Here is a 15513-nt window from a genome sequence, read left to right as displayed (position 1 = left end):
AGATTTTTATAAAACCTTCGGGGTAGTGTAGGTGGCAATCATACCAACCAGTTTTTGTCCCGGGGGATTTTTTTACTCCATTCTTGGTCACCAATCCTAATTTCCGCAGCAAGCCCCGAATTAGTGATTTTCACTGGCTTTAAATTGTAGCCTGACGTGACTCGAAAAAGACGTCGCAATACTGCAAAACGGAAAGATGTCCCAAAACCACAATCACCCTTTATATTTGGAAGTATAAGGATGACAAACGGTTAAATTCTGAAAACATTCTGGCCCACTTCTCGTCACAGCCACTCATCAAAATGTGAAAGCCATCAAAATACTCATCAGCAAAAACTCGTCGCTGTAAATTTGTCTCGGAAGCTGAAAATTTTAAAAAGTTTGTTGTGCAACCTGAAAGTACATAAATTGCGGATGATGGAAAAAAAAGAAGCCAAGTTGCCTAAAGTACGTTAACGACCAAAAATTCACCATCCACAAATTTTTCAAAAAAATGTGTCAATAATTGTCATTAAAAATTATCATCAATAAACACGATACCCAAGTCGACCCCGATCTATGAAAGACTTCGGGAACCGCATTTTTTCACGCAGGCAGCCTTGCCAATATAGATTATCAACGGAAGTTGTTCATGAAAACTAAATTCTTGGAAAATTCCTAGTTATTCATGCCACGGTAACATTTGGAAAGATACCCTTAAACCGAAAACCCTGCAAATGTCCCTACTTGCGAGAAATCGAAAAGTGTTGGGCTTTGTGCATAAGAAGGTACTCTACCCTTCGCTCCAAGGCGAAAAAGTTGGAAGAATTCGAACGTTAACTGCGAAAACTAAGCAAGGACATTTGGCAAGTGTGTGAAAATCACAAATTCCAGGGTTGTTGCAGAAATTCGGATTGGTGGCCAAGAATGGAGTAAAAAAAATCTCCCGGGACAAAAACTGGTTGATATGCTTCCCACCTACACTACCCCGAAGGTTTTATAAAAATCTTTTCACAGGTCGAATTCCACAGGTCATATGTCATCTTCCAACTTAATATGGGACACACCATAACTACGCTTCAAGAATAAAATTCCGTTCTTACAAAAAAACCTACGCGTGCTGATTACGGTCACTTTTTAAACGGTCGAAATACGAGGTATAATTCTGTGTATTTTTATCTATAGATCCAATAAAATCTCCATAAAAAACCCTTAGAGATGATAGATTTCAAATTCGTCATTTGAATACACAGAAACTGCCTAGGATGAGAGGAAACAATTTGAATTACAGTCAAATAAATAAAGTTAAATATGCATATGTATGTTCGAAAAGGTCAACATACAACCTACTAAGATTAAAAGCACTATTTAAGGGTATACTATTTTTCAAAAAAGTGCCCACCCTGGAAAAAATCCGTGGCTGCGCCTATGCTTGTATCTCAGTTTTAATTACAAATTAAAACCACAAATATTAAAATACTTTTTCTTCCAGTACTAATGGCTAAAATTAACCCAATATGTGACTCTTACTAAGGAGAAACCGATGTGATATTGATGCTTTTGTTTCTAAAGATATCTTTAAAATTTAAATATTTATTTTGTATGAAGGGAGTACTCCCATGTTCACACCTTCGCTCGGAGTGCTGAAGATATTGGTACAGATTCCGATTCCTGAAGATATTGGTACATATTTCGAAGATATTAGTGCATGTATTCATGTACTAATCTTCTATTGTTGTTCAAACTGCGAAGGACAAGAAGAAGCTGCTTAACAGACTGCATTTTATGATCCGTAATACAACCCAATTTTCTTAGAGCTTTTTAGTGGATATATCTTTTCGGTTCGAGCTGCTTTTAGCAGCCACTTGTTCGAGGTTTGCGTCCATGTCCACTCTTTGATATGGGAGTAGTCGACCACTCGACGTCTGCTATGAATGGGATGATGATAGTCATCTTGCCCAAGAAAGAGATCACGAACTTGCAGTTTTCCGTCGGAAGTTCTAAAATATTTAGCCGAATTATTAGCAAAACTCTTAACTAACAACTTTGCTTAATTAGTTTTGTTAACAATTTCCCTGCGGTCCAGCCAGATTGACTGATACAAAATCTAAAATTTTGTACGGGGTGAAACCAAATAAAAATTAAAGTCGAACGTTGATTATTTGCAATTGAAACTTTAATCCATTCTGCCCAATACATAAGTATTGCTAATAGTTAAAACCCCGAAATATGTATGAAGGTAAATTTGTTTCAAATCAAATCAGACAAATATGCTAGTGTATGCAAAAAATCACTTATTTAAATGTATACGTTTAAATGACTTGAAATTTCATCCTAAATCAGTTCTAGCTTACATATTAAATCTTTCTCTGTCTTTCAATATTTCCAATAATTTGGTAGAGTGCAACGACCTATGTACGTAAATCTGGACAGAGAGGTATCAGACAGAAGTGCTGAATAATTTTGTGTAGGTATTTGTCAATTACTCTGACGTGTAATTGATGGAGAATAATAACAATACCCATTATCCAACTAATGACTATTACTCACTAATGACCACTCCAAATTAGGTATGCACATACATATGCCATGCTCATGCATTTTGTATCTTTTTACTTCATTCCCCAAATAATCCAATAGAGAAAGGTTTGATTTAGTTTTTAGTCACTATTTTTCAGAAAATTTGGGAATTACGAGATCAACATGAGTTGTTCTTTAAATTCTCGCCTCATTCTGTGTTCATTTCTTTTGATTCAGCTATTGACACATATTCGCCTTGCTCGTGGAAACGGTAGGCTTTTAGAACCCCCGAGTAGGTCATCTTTATGGCGCAGCGGTGAATTTAAGCAGTTCAATCCACCAGTTAACTATAACGATAACCATTTGGATTGTGGTGGCGCTCTGGTAAATTAGTAATACAATGAAATAAAATAAAAAATTTAAATAAATTGTTCTATTTTAAATTTCATTTGAAACATTTTTGGAACAAATGTACACAAAGGTCCCTGAAGATGAGTCTATAACCTGTGGAATTTGTGGTGATTCATTCAGCGATCCGATCCCTCGACCCAATGAAGATGGTGGAGAATTCTCCCGTGGAATAATTGTTCGAAAATACACACCTGGACAAGAAATCCCTGTCACTGTTCAATTAACTTACGGACAAAAAGGCAGCTTTGACTTCACCCTTTGTGCACGTGATGGAGAAAAGGACCACCGAGATCCAGCCTGTTATGGGGAGCACCTCCTGAAAATAGTCCCCATTACAGAAGCTGCAGGAAAATATTACAACTTGACTGTAACCCTGCCTTCGAATGTTAAGTGTAAGAATTGCGTATTCCGGTGGCGCTACCGAACAGGTAAATTAAATAAGTCAGTAAATAATGTTAACGCTAAATAAATACACGATTGACAATTGACTGGCAGCGAACAATTGGGGAGAATGTGGAAATGGAAAGCCAGGTGCGTTAGGGTGTGGACCACAACAGTCGTTTCATGGATGTTCGGATATTTCAATTGCTTAATTAAAACTCATATTTAAAAATTACTTTGAGAAATGTCAATGCAAATGCCAATTGAAATAAATACAATTGTTTGAAATTTAAATTCAGTTTCAGCTTTAATACATATTTATAATTCACATTAATTTCACTACTCCCAATAAAATTAGTCTTTATGAAAAATGATTTATATATAAAAATGCACGCCAAAATTCTTTTGTAATTATATCGCATTTCATTGACCTCATTTCGTCAACTATGATTTACAGCACATTTTCTTTTCTTTGCTTCCCCCACATTGACTTCCACCCGTGTCCAGGCTTCTGTACCCTTGCCCACAATCTGGATAACTCGAGCATCCCGTCGTGTAACATTGCGGACCCCGGTTCTTCATGCAGCAAAAATTTTTCTCCTTCGATCCGCTACATCCTTCACGTAGCGTTGTCATGGTAACGTAACCCGTCCCACAGTTTGGATATGACTGACACCCCGTCGTGTAGCAGGCCGGAGTCATTTTAGGCCGACAACAGAAACTCTTTTCCTGATTTTTACTGCAACCGTCCCCCGAAGTGTCCAAGGTCTCATAACCCGAGCTGCACTGGGGATAACTTGTACAACTTGTCTCGTAGCAGCCGGTGGAGGCTTGACCCCCATATTGACCTTGGGATGGTAACCTGACAGGAACGTAGGCCACCTGACCGGTAGGATATGGCGGTGCTGGATTCCAAATTTCTATGGCGTTTGTTAAACACAACAGGAGCAATACAGCCCCGATCCGATCCATATAAAACTTCTAAATAGTGTGATAAAATTGCAAAAATAAAAATTAATAATGTAAATGCAATTATTTACTTGGTATTAAATAATTCGCCATGCATAAATTATGCAACGCTTTACGGCTTATCAACACATTCTATCTTCAACATTGCTTGATCTACGTAATGCGTTATATAATTTATTCATGACGTTTAGTACCATATTTAAGATTCCGAACAATGAACAATTATTTTCGTTTCAAAACGGAAAATGATACTTCTGATGAACAATTAATATTGTATCCTTTTCAGGAATTTATCCAGTCAGTAGTTTCTCAAAAGGAATGAATGATCAGTACTGAGAAAAAAGGGTGATTTCCAAGCCATGTACATATTGCTTGTATAATATACATTATGTACATTGTGAATTGAAAACCGGTCCACTAGCATTGTTGCATACCCCAAGAAATAAAGGGTTGCATATGCATGCTGGAGATATCCAGCTAAATAAGCATGTAATGTGTGTGTCTATAGGTATTTATAACGTGCAAGGTTCATACATACATGAGTAAATATTCTTAAGATTAGTACAAGATGTATGTACTGATCAATTAACAGCTTAACACCGTGCACTATCTTCTTTCTATTCTACTGTGTTAAGGAGCTAGACCAATAAAGTTGGTGAATTGTGTGTAAAATTTGTTTATTGTTTAGTAAGTTTCTGTCTCGTCTTTATTGCCTCAACTGTGCAAGGCAATCAAGATGTGACATTATTTCAGTGAAAGATCGCCTATTTAGATCCTTTTTAATATGGCATAGTTATGTATGTACAAATGCTTATGGATTAAGGCCCCAAATCTTAGGTAAAATAATTTATAAATTAAATGCATATAATTTAATTGCAAACCCACGCATTCCTGATCAAATTGTAAGTAGAGTTGTCAATAAATTGTGTTAAAACATATCAATTTTCTGATATGGCGGTAATACATACGACGCGTACATATATCAACCTGTCCTGCATATGCAGTTTGGTAGGGTTGTAAATAAACTTATGACCACAATAATTGTGTGTAACATTTATTAATTTTTATTCTTGGCTCAAATTAAAATTATAATTTGGGTGCATAACTTAAAATGAAAGTTTTCGGTTGGATCTGTAATTGGATTTTTTCTGAATTCGAATATTTGCTGGGGCACTAGTTGGTTCAGGGATGGGTTCTTCGGTGTCAATTGGCTCTTCAGTTGGTGCTTCAGTCGGTTCATCAGTTGGTCCTTCGGTAGGTCCTTCAGTAGGTCCTTCAGTAGGTCCCTCAGTTGGCTCATCAGTCGGTTCATTAGTTGGCTCATCGGTCGGTCCCTCAGTTGGTCCCTCAGTTGGGCCTTCAGTAGGGCCTTCAGTTGTAGGCTCTTCGGGCCCCTGGATATACACGGTTATACCAGCACAAATTTCCAAGTTGGAGTCTTCCGTCCTCAAAAGTTTAACTTCGATAGGGACCGTGTTTCCTTCCAACGCATTGCTTGGAGTAATGGCAAAGCTGATGGTGTACTGAACTCCAGGTTGCACGGACGAACCAGGAATTATGTCGTCAATGATCGGGATTGGCGTCCCGAGAAATATTGCGGTCACTTGGAGTGTTAAGGACTGGGCAGCATTGGCCGGAACAAAGTCACCCTCACAGTTATAGGCTACGCCAGGAAGCATTTGACATACTGAACCTTCACACCCATCCACACGGGCTTGGAGGAAGTTCCCATCGCCACCTTTAAGGTCACAATTGAGTAAAATTTAATTGGGGCATTGTGAGATTTTCTTTACAAAATTGAACATTTATGTAATTATGTATTTTTAACTTACCACAATTCGTATGGTCAACAACACCTGCAGCAGCCATGCCCAGGCTCAAAACCAAAGCTAAAAAGACCTTCATATTTCGAAGTTTTATTTTTTGAAAATTGGTTGACTGGGATATGAATTGTTTGAAAATGTTGTATAATGACCATTTTGACCAGCATTCGGCTTATATACCCTCCAAGGAGGCCGAGTTGACGTAAACATGGCTACTTCATGCCCTATCTCTTGAGACCTGTTACGCAAATGCCGAAATATTAAGGCAGATTAAAATAATCAGACGAATGTTCCCATTTTGTCCTGAGAGATAATGGTACCATTGTTATTTTTGACTTGGTTTGCGTCAGCTCGTCAAGTCAAGGCAAGATTAGTGCGGTGAGATAAGGATTAGTATAATTTTAACCCAATTAATTGACGTCCAGGCTGAGTAAATATTTGCAGGTAGGAATTATTGTTATTGGTATGCGAGATTGGTGTCACAGTGGAAAATTTTAGCATAAAAATATCCATGCGATTTATTCTTGCACTTTCAAATGAGAATGTTAATTAATGCACGTTTTCATGTCGTGGTGTCGAATACATTAGTCATGTGAACAAAGCCATAAGTCATAATCTGCTTGGCCAAGGAAAGTTATTTCATATAAGTAAACTGATAAGTAAAAATTCTTATCATGACGACCAAATAATGAACGAATTAAAATTGTATCAAATTGTTTTTGCCAAGGCAGGATTGATCTTTTGAAAGCTAGACTTGAAGTAAGCCTTGACATGAAAGTTAATTCATATCATATTAATTTCACAAATAATAAGGGAGTTAAAACAGTAAATTATTAGAGGTACATCTCTGTACAAGACACTTTGCCAGCACAGTTACGTAAATATATTGTTATTTATTTTTGAAAATATTAAATTATGACTTCTATTTCATCTCGCAGGATACATATTTATGTAACTTACACGAGTGACTTCAAGTAAACGACAATTTATGTCTTTATTCCAATTTAGCGTTTTAGGGCAGTTTCTAACGTTCGATAAAAACACTCTAAATTACCCCCTGAGTGATAATATATCCATATGATTTTCGCTATTCTAAAAATATGTATTATGGGAAAAAGATTCCGTAGGACGTGTATGGCATAAGTCATTACATTATTATGAATTTGAGATTTTGAACCGCTGACTCATATCACTTTTACTCCATAGATTTCTTGATTAATCTGTTATCCTCGGCAATAGGACTTTTGAATATTTTAGTCAGGTTCGCTGAAAGTAGCTCTTATTTAAATGTTGACGAAGATTGACCTGAGTTGAAGTGTTTGCCATGAACGAAACTACAAGGAATTACTGCAAGAAATTGTTTTTTACAAACATATGCAATTTGCTAAATATATTGTGAGCCGCTTACAATATTTCTTGCATTTCTTTCACCATACATTTCTTGTAATTTCTTGCTATGTAGTGCAAGAAATGCGGAAGAGGTGCAAAAAATTAGCCACTACTGTGGTGAGACCGGCCCTTTGAAGCTTTAATGAACCATAAATACACGTATAAAGTTACATTTTTCCACACCAGGAAAGTTTGTGTTTTGAAAAAATATGTATTTAGCCAAAAAATGTTATCCTGAAGACACTTTTTCTAGTTTTACATTATTTAAACAAAAATTGTCTCCTGATATCCCCTAAAAATATGGCTCAAAAAATTTTATAAATTTTGAAAAACTGTAACTGTATGCATACATTATCGATTCATTGTCAGGTCATGCTTTATGTCAATAAAGCATAGTCTTGTTATGCATCTCGAAAGGGAAACCTAAACGAACTCAATATAGTTGATGTTGACCAAACTTCCAGACCCAGTTGAGGGGAGGATGAGATTTTTTTTAATTCATATGGAATCCACTAAACCTGTGTCTGTAGATCGCACTCATATTAACGACTACGTAGATAGTAGCATGTTAAACCTTGAATTGTCACCACTTTCACTCAATATTCCTTCAATCAACTCCACTTAGCATTGGTTAACCTTATGAAATATTCAAAAATTCATCTCGTCACATTTCATCACTTCTCATGCTTTTCACTTTCCACAATCGCTTACTATTTCACTCTCTAACCACATTTCACTTTTTCTCATCCACAAAAAAAATCCCATCGCTCGTTTCCACATCACATTAAGATGAATATTCTCACATTCAAAATGGATCACAGAGTGACATATGATGGTGATTGATTCCTGCTTCAGAATCTTTTTTCGGGTAAAATTGAATCCATAAAACGTATAGATGCACTTGCTCGTGACTCTGAAATTTTCAGTGAAATCTGCACCATGCAAATCGTAATGTAATGACAACTCTTGGCATGGGTACATATGACAAAAAGTAACCACATGCCGAGGTCTCTTTCCACACATTCAATAACCACCACATATTCAGTCAGACTTACAAAATTATATTCCCCAAACGTTCACTTTCTCCAGAATAATACAACTAGGATAGTTCACGGAAAGAATACATAATAACTTTGTAGTTGATCCTCTTTGACGGTTAATAAAAGTTCATCAAACAAACAGGACTTGGCAAAGGAAGATTAGCAAGTGCGTGTCAATTGTCAAATCATGTTAAGAAATATAATTGTGACGTGGAAATTAAGTAAGTGCTAACATTAAACAACAATTATTTATATAGAGTGCTTATAAACGAAAGATGAAAAAATTAGGGACTACATGGCTAAATGCATAAAACTCCTTTGTGGCAATTTTTTAGGAATATTTAGAATTTTATAAATAATAAATCAGGAACCTCTACAAGTTCATGCATGCTGCTAATGCTAAAATTGTATAGGTATAGAAAATTTACCATACATGATTGTTGGTGCAAGAGTGTTAAATCTTATACTTTCAGATTTTTGCATATAAAATTATCTTCCGTTCGCAATTATATAGAAATAGAAATTTTCGATTCGTTCCTTCCCCCTCAAATGCAATTGTTCCCTTTCACGACAAATTTCAATATTGCATCCAAGGGAGGATTTTGTAGGCTTCAATAGATTCTGATTTCTTCATCTTTTCCTCATCTTCCGCCTCCAGATTCCCATTGATCTGATTAGTTTTCTCGGGATGAAAAGAAGACTCGGCTGGTTACACAATGGGTCACCAGCAGTAAACTGATTACGCAGCTGAGGAAAGATGAGACTGTCAAGTAAGCCGCAGAGAATAATTTAGGGTGTTATAATATTTTGGGTAATCTAGGACAGTCATATTTTGAATTCCATATGTATTTTCATACATATGTAGATACATATGTATGTAAGCTGATATTAAATTAGTAATCCTTCATGATGTTACTAATAATTCACAAAAATATGAGAAAATGCTTTGGAGTAACACGAATAAAATTGGTTATTTAATTTACAATGCTAATCTAATAGCTTTACTGATATTAATTTGTACAGCATAAGGAGATGCAGAGTGCCAATGGCCAAATAAGTATATAAATGTGTGGCAAGACGAAAAAATTATGCATGAAATATATAAAATTACACGTGTATAACAAATTTGCGTCCTGCAAAACTGTATTCCGTTTACACTAAATTCTTCGTTAATACCGATGCACTGAGCAACAACTGCGTAAGTACGTCTCCAGTTCCAATCATCTTTAAAAAGTCATTTTCACTTCAAAAGTAATCTTAATGCATTCCCTGGACTTTGCGAGACTGGAATTTCGATTCTTCAGAACTGCCATCACTTCATATTATGGAATTCAATCTCAGATCCCTCTTTCTGCATTTGACAAATAAAAAATAAGTTTTATGACTTCTCCACAATGCTAAAAGTCTTTAGTAAATATATGTTTCATATTAACTGCAGCATGCATGAAATGCATACTTGTGAAATCATATAAACGATATATGTACCTACTACTTGTTTGTCCAAAGTAGCTCAAAACTAGAAAAAAAACTTTCTCATATTGCAACTACTTTGCCTCAAAAAAAGATCCCGAAACTAAAGAAGTGATTTAACTCGGGATAACAACGACAACCATTTGACACGTGTCAACGTCAAGGTGTTACGTATGCAGTGTTGTGAATATATATTTGCATGAGTAAGTCCATTGTGTTTTGTGGAAGGCTGGTGATTGGAAATCGTGTTTGGTGAAAGTTTTTAAAGCGTGAAATTTTATACAGCCAAGTAAATAATGTCAAAAAATATGCATTTTTATATAAAAACTATGAACTTGAATACGAATATAGTGCATTTTTTAAAGGACTCGGTTTTCCATTGCATTTCCGTCTCCCTTTCGCTTTCATCCAATTTATTTTCCTTAATGCATCCCTCCCCTTGCTTTTCACTTTACTGGGAGCTTTCGTATGTAATAAGTACGCACCAGTCTAGACAGTGTAGTCTTACTTGAGTAAAACAAGCAAATAAGTAAGTCTACACACATTTGTGCTTTTAGCTGGAGCGACTTCCCTGATTTTATTTCTTCGCTTTTCCAGGCATTCTCGACAAACTAAATCAAAGAGAAAGCAACAGAAGCCATTCGAGGGATGGTAGTTGCAGACGAAGGGGAGAATTTCACAACAAAAATCGTATTTCGTGGATTGAGAAGAATTTGTCAAAAAGGGAGTCAAATCAATTTGTAGGGTTTATCCCTGTTGAAACTAAATTGAACTACAAAATAGTACATAGAAACGAAGAGGGCGAGGCAAAATAATTGGGATCATGCACTTTGTCATCGTAAGAATGCAATATAGTTGCTCGAAGAAGTTGGTCATTTGACAGTGGTTGGAAGAAAGTTTACAAATTAAAAACTCCAACCAAAAACCTTTCATCCTTCCCCTTCCAACTTCTTTTCCGTTTCCATAGTGAGTATTGCATTAAACTTCTGGTCATACTCTAATGTAGCAGTCAACAAATCAAACAATTCTACTATGATTCTTTCGGAAACTTGTGTAACTTCAACCAATCGGAGTATGATATTGGTCGTTTCTTTCCTTTCATTTTTGTGCGTTGTATTTTCGAAAATTGATGATCAGAAGCAGTATTAACTCTTTTGAAATTTTAATGTACATTACTTAACAACCGTAAATTAGCAATTCACAGATTTAATGAATTCATCTTAAACTGTATTCTCCTGATAATTTCTTTCATGCTCACATAGGCAGCAAAATGGGAAACAACAAAAACTTTGTTGTTATGGTCAGATTCTATGTCCTGAGATTTGCCGAGTAGATTCTTCTGGTACCTTAAGTAATATGCATGCGTATTTAAGTACGTACACTAAATATACAATTCAATCGCAGCGTTGTGGCGACATTGTAATACAAATGTATACACACACCAAAGTACACGTGTTTATGGCTGCATAGTGAAGTTGTGTATGTTTATCAATTATAAACAATTGTATAAATTGCAAGTTATTGCGAAAACCTGACTGCTCAAGAGTATCATATTCCCCAACCTTACAACGTTAAATGCCAATCCCTAAAGACACACTCATTAAAAAACTAAAGTCAAATTCCAAAATAGATATAGTACACCAATTCGTTTCCTGGAGGAAGTGTAGGTAAAATTGAAGAGGCATTTCCTCGTTGCGAGAGAAACACGTTAAGTACACATGTAAATGCATATGTACACATTCTCAAGTAAACAATACATGAATTTCAACGTATATTCATTTAAATCTCATTTATCTGTCTCTCACATACGTGCAGATCATCACGCTCATTTTGCTAAATCGCATCTATGTAACTACTTATGCGTATGTACAGTGGAGTAAATTGGGCTGGATGATCATTCCAGCGATGCAACTCGTATCTCAATTACGGATTTGACCTTCGCAATAACTTATTATTCACAAGCCACACGATTCTCATCTTATTATCACATGCGCGTTATATCCATGTTAAGTCTGGAGTTGTTGTGTATGCGATGCAAATAATGAAGCTGAAGCTGGACCCGCATGCAAATAAACAAAAAACACAGCCACCTGTTTCATTCTTCTTTTTACTGCACAAAAGCTGTCCGACTTTCAGACTTTCCTGTAGGGTTAATTTAAAGGTTACAAATATTTTGAAATTCTAGCACTAACAATGGAGGTCTCCCAACGTATGCTCACAGATTTGGACCAAACTAGTATCAATCGATCACAAATATAATTAGTATGAAATTTGCAAATGGAACTATCTGCCAATACGCAGGTTTGGCAGAGATATTTGCATTCAAAGCGGGAAAAATGCGCAGGAAATTTGGAAAATGAAAAATATGCCAGCCTTTTGGTGCGTTTTCTCCTCTTTTTATGCAAATATCTCCGCCAAACGTGCGCATTGGCAGATAGTTCCATTTGCAAATTTCATACTAATTATATTTGTGATCGATTGACACTAATTTCGTCCAAATCTGTGAGCATACGTTGGGAGACCTCCATTGTAAGATTAATTAAGATTTCAACCAGCATGAAAGCTGTACCATCGCATTTAATGGACGACGTATTTCAAAATGATTTGGTAATTGAATTTCATGAATAAAATTGCATTTTATTTTTTTTAATGATTGTTTTATTAGCATTTTCGAATTTGTGTAACTAGATTTTAGAAAACATATTTACCTCGCTGAATCTACCATCTCTTAGGAGTATTCGGCTCGTGTGTATCAAATGGAACCAGTTATCCGGTCGAATGTTTGCAGATAAAAGCCTGGTATTTACAATTTCGTAAATTTGCATACACAATTGACAAACAATCTTACGAAAATTACGAACGGGATTATTAGGTGCGACTTCGACTCGTGCAAAACACATACAGCTCGTCGGACATGATTTACACAAACCTGGAAGTTAATGGAACGTCTAATTTCACAATTCACTCTGGAAAATGTATAAAGTCTGTAATAGGAACGCAGTTGGATTCTTTTAAGAATTTTGCTATTTTATTTAACACTTATCAACACAGTGAGCAAGCTTATGCTGGTGGGTAGTCAGTTATGCAAACCTCAACCAAAATCATGTAAATATCAATCCATGGATCAATATTTTCTGTAGACATGCTTCAACTGGTTCGTCACTTGTGGAGTCCAACCGGCTCCATTTCTCACATGGAGACATTTGATGATCCCAGGATACCAAAAAGGCTCCTGTTTTCATTAGTGGAAGCCTTTAATTCGTTTCGTAAAGTTGAAATGACGCTGAACTTCCGCACTGGATATGAGAACGGTTGGTAAATGTAAACTGGCAATTTTCATGCATCTGAATTTACAATGTTGTTCTGCATACTTCAGGGCTCCAGTTCAACTGCGATACTTTAAACGTCGTGCAACCTTGCCCATACAGCTCTCTTAAGGATGGAGTTATGTCTCATTTCTTCAACTTAAAGCGAATTATTTTTAATCACTGTTATAATCTGAAAGACTTCTTCGCTTATATGGAAACAAATCTCAACAAGTTTGACAAACTTGTCGAGATCGAAATATTCGACTGCATCGGCAATCTATATGTAAGCATTCGTAAATTACATCTAAATAATTTAATTTTTGTAACTAATTAATTTATAAAAATTCAGGACTTGAAACCGCTTTCTCGACTTGAACGCGGTTTGAAAACACTCAAAATTCAACTCTACAGCGATCACGATACGAGAGTTGAGTTTGATGACTTTATCGTATTGGAAATGATTCTTGTACGACATTCTAGCACTCTCAAGGAATTAAGCTTGGCAGTCCTCTCATTACAAAGAGAAAAGATAACGCCCATTCCTAAATTCGCTTCGATAAAATTTCCTAAATTACAAAAATTGGCGTTAGACATGACAGCGTTTGAGCATTGTACGTCCGGATGTACGGATAAGATGGATAGCCGAGATATTTTTAACATTGGGGTCGCAGTTGAAGTAAGCCAAATACAACGATAATTCAATTTAATATGCAACTCTTTAAAGGAAATCTATTTTTAGGGTGGAAACTTCCTAAATCGCTTTCCACTTTTGACTCATCTTGAAATCAGTCTTGCTCATTCGACCTTTCAATCAATTTTATCAAGGATTACGGTCGAAGAACTGGAAGGCAAATATAATGTTTATGTGCGGCAGGATAAGGTAGTGAAAAACTGGTATGAGTGATAATGTTCCCCGGATTGAATACATATATTTGTGTATGTTGAAAATTTGTGCATACGGTTAGAGTTTCATTTCGTCGCTGAAGGCTTATTCTTCAATAAAATTGTTAAATTCTGAATTTATGTATGACAATAAAAACAAATGAGCATTGTATTCTCGTAGATTGGAAGAATGTTAAGCAGGCTAAATTATTAATTTATTGAATATATTTATTTGTATAACAAAGACAAAGGAACTAGCATATGCAAATTAAGTATTTATGTATAATATGCAAATACGTATATATAAAAGTACTTATAAAAATCTAAAGCATGCAGTAATTAAGTGGAATGTATAATATACTGCACATTAAGCTAGCACACGTGAAATTATAATATTATCGAATATTGTTTCAAGAATCGGAAAAAGTAATAGATAACTATCAATACCAATGTAAATATGTGATACATGCCAATATTATCGACAAACTGAGCAATTTATTAAATATTTAATAAATGCACGTAGGTATGTACATATCAGCTAATGTACGCTATGCACTACAATGCATATACATACATGTAATTAAATAACTGTACATATATCTAGACAACTCAACCTTCAAACTTTTAAACAAGTAATCCAATCAGCAATTTATTAAACCTACAAACTTGCTGTATGATATTTTTGAACCTGGAATAATCTGAATAATCAATAACTCATACTTCGTACAGATACATAAACATGCATATGTACTTTAAATATATGTAAATACTTTGTTCATACGTGAAACCTACTTTGGTCACGTAGTCCAAAATTTTAAAATGCTGACTAAATGGACCAAATTTTGGTACATTTGTGGGCTTCGCGCAATTGCGTGGGATAATTGTAGTCCGATTAGATGGGATTACCAATTAAAAAGAATCGTTAAGTCACAAGGTCCCGGTGTTAAAATCTGGTGGCTTTGGTTTTGGTATTTGGCAATATATTCCATTCTTGGTGCTCATAATATGATTTCAAGTTTCCAAAGTAATCAGCTTTTTCTCCAAGTCTTTCTATTCGAAAGTTGCTACCTAATTATTAACTTGATACTTTTGTGCTTATTCTCCTTAATGCGGGTAAAAACCGACGAATTTGTCAATGCTGGAAATATCATATTGAAAACGGACGTAAAAATGCAAGGTAAGTTTTCAGCCCCTTGAAATGTCACATTGTGAACTACGCATGTGAAAAAACTTACAAAAAATTCACATGAAGTATACGATACGAATGTCATATTTTCAAAATTGTATACTTTTCTCAGAAACTTTCAAGCGTCAATTAAAACGTAATGCATCCCGCTTAAC

General features: G+C 35.5%; 4 protein-coding genes across 7 annotated transcripts; 2 read left to right on the top strand and 2 right to left on the bottom strand.

The window, feature by feature from the left end:
• Window positions 1-2592: 2592 nt before the first annotated feature.
• Window positions 2593-3589, top strand: LOC110860145. The gene is made up of 3 exons (XM_022109209.2): window positions 2593-2883; window positions 2981-3338; window positions 3406-3589. Exons 1-3 carry the CDS (start codon window positions 2683-2685, stop codon window positions 3501-3503), a joined length of 657 nt encoding a protein of 218 aa, XP_021964901.1. The 5' UTR covers window positions 2593-2682; the 3' UTR covers window positions 3504-3589.
• On the bottom strand, window positions 3581-4598 carry LOC110860156 (keratin-associated protein 5-3). Its single transcript, XM_022109220.2, has 2 exons — window positions 4455-4598; window positions 3581-4272 (listed from the first exon to the last, which is right to left on the bottom strand). The coding sequence occupies exons 1-2, from the start codon at window positions 4455-4457 to the stop codon at window positions 3736-3738; spliced, it is 540 nt and encodes a 179-aa protein (XP_021964912.1). The 5' UTR covers window positions 4458-4598; the 3' UTR covers window positions 3581-3735.
• Window positions 4599-5301: 703 nt separating this feature from the next.
• Window positions 5302-6254, bottom strand: LOC110863062 (putative uncharacterized protein DDB_G0290521). The gene is made up of 2 exons (XM_022112287.2): window positions 6093-6254; window positions 5302-5998 (listed from the first exon to the last, which is right to left on the bottom strand). Exons 1-2 carry the CDS (start codon window positions 6163-6165, stop codon window positions 5367-5369), a joined length of 705 nt encoding a protein of 234 aa, XP_021967979.1. The 5' UTR covers window positions 6166-6254; the 3' UTR covers window positions 5302-5366.
• Window positions 6255-12067: 5813 nt separating this feature from the next.
• On the top strand, window positions 12068-14849 carry LOC110863424. Of its 4 annotated transcripts, none has more exons than XM_022112732.2 (8): window positions 12068-12143; window positions 12527-12589; window positions 12671-12781; window positions 12855-13050; window positions 13123-13293; window positions 13359-13573; window positions 13640-13966; window positions 14030-14849. In XM_022112732.2, the coding sequence occupies exons 2-8, from the start codon at window positions 12539-12541 to the stop codon at window positions 14192-14194; spliced, it is 1236 nt and encodes a 411-aa protein (XP_021968424.1). In that variant the 5' UTR covers window positions 12068-12143; window positions 12527-12538; the 3' UTR covers window positions 14195-14849. The 4 variants fall into 4 exon arrangements, with proteins under 4 accessions (XP_021968424.1, XP_035702349.1, XP_021968423.1 ...); XM_035846456.1 differs by having other exon boundaries at window positions 12073-12143; window positions 12538-12589; XM_022112731.2 differs by having other exon boundaries at window positions 12125-12191; window positions 12517-12589.
• Window positions 14850-15513: the final 664 nt, after the last annotated feature.

The sequence above is a fragment of the Folsomia candida genome, unplaced genomic scaffold (genome assembly GCF_002217175.1).
Source record: "Folsomia candida strain VU population unplaced genomic scaffold, ASM221717v1 Fcan01_Sc001, whole genome shotgun sequence".
Lineage (NCBI taxonomy): Eukaryota > Metazoa > Arthropoda > Collembola > Entomobryomorpha > Isotomidae > Folsomia > Folsomia candida.
The sequence above is the reverse complement of the archived record's forward strand: the minus strand, read 5'-3'. Positions and strand labels throughout refer to the sequence as shown.

What these genes read in the sequence shown, in the direction of transcription:
- LOC110860145 (XM_022109209.2), top strand. Translation starts at nt 2,683, where the DNA reads ATGAGTTGTTCTTTAAATTCTCGCCTCATTCTGTGTTCATTTCTTTTG. An exon ending in TGGATTGTGGTGGCGCTCTG is followed by an intron (nt 2,884 to 2,980) that starts GTAAATTAGTAA and finishes ATGTACACAAAG; the next exon opens with GTCCCTGAAGATGAGTCTAT. An exon ending in CCGGTGGCGCTACCGAACAG is followed by an intron (nt 3,339 to 3,405) that starts GTAAATTAAATA and finishes ATTGACTGGCAG; the next exon opens with CGAACAATTGGGGAGAATGT.
- LOC110863062 (XM_022112287.2), bottom strand. Translation starts at nt 6,165, where the DNA reads ATGAAGGTCTTTTTAGCTTTGGTTTTGAGCCTGGGCATGGCTGCTGCA. An exon ending in TGTTGACCATACGAATTGTG is followed by an intron (nt 5,999 to 6,092) that starts GTAAGTTAAAAA and finishes GTGACCTTAAAG; the next exon opens with GTGGCGATGGGAACTTCCTC.
- LOC110863424 (XM_035846455.1), top strand. An exon ending in TGTTTGCAGATAAAAGCCTG is followed by an intron (nt 12,782 to 12,854) that starts GTATTTACAATT and finishes CGGGATTATTAG; the next exon opens with GTGCGACTTCGACTCGTGCA. An exon ending in ACATTGGGGTCGCAGTTGAA is followed by an intron (nt 13,967 to 14,029) that starts GTAAGCCAAATA and finishes ATCTATTTTTAG; the next exon opens with GGTGGAAACTTCCTAAATCG.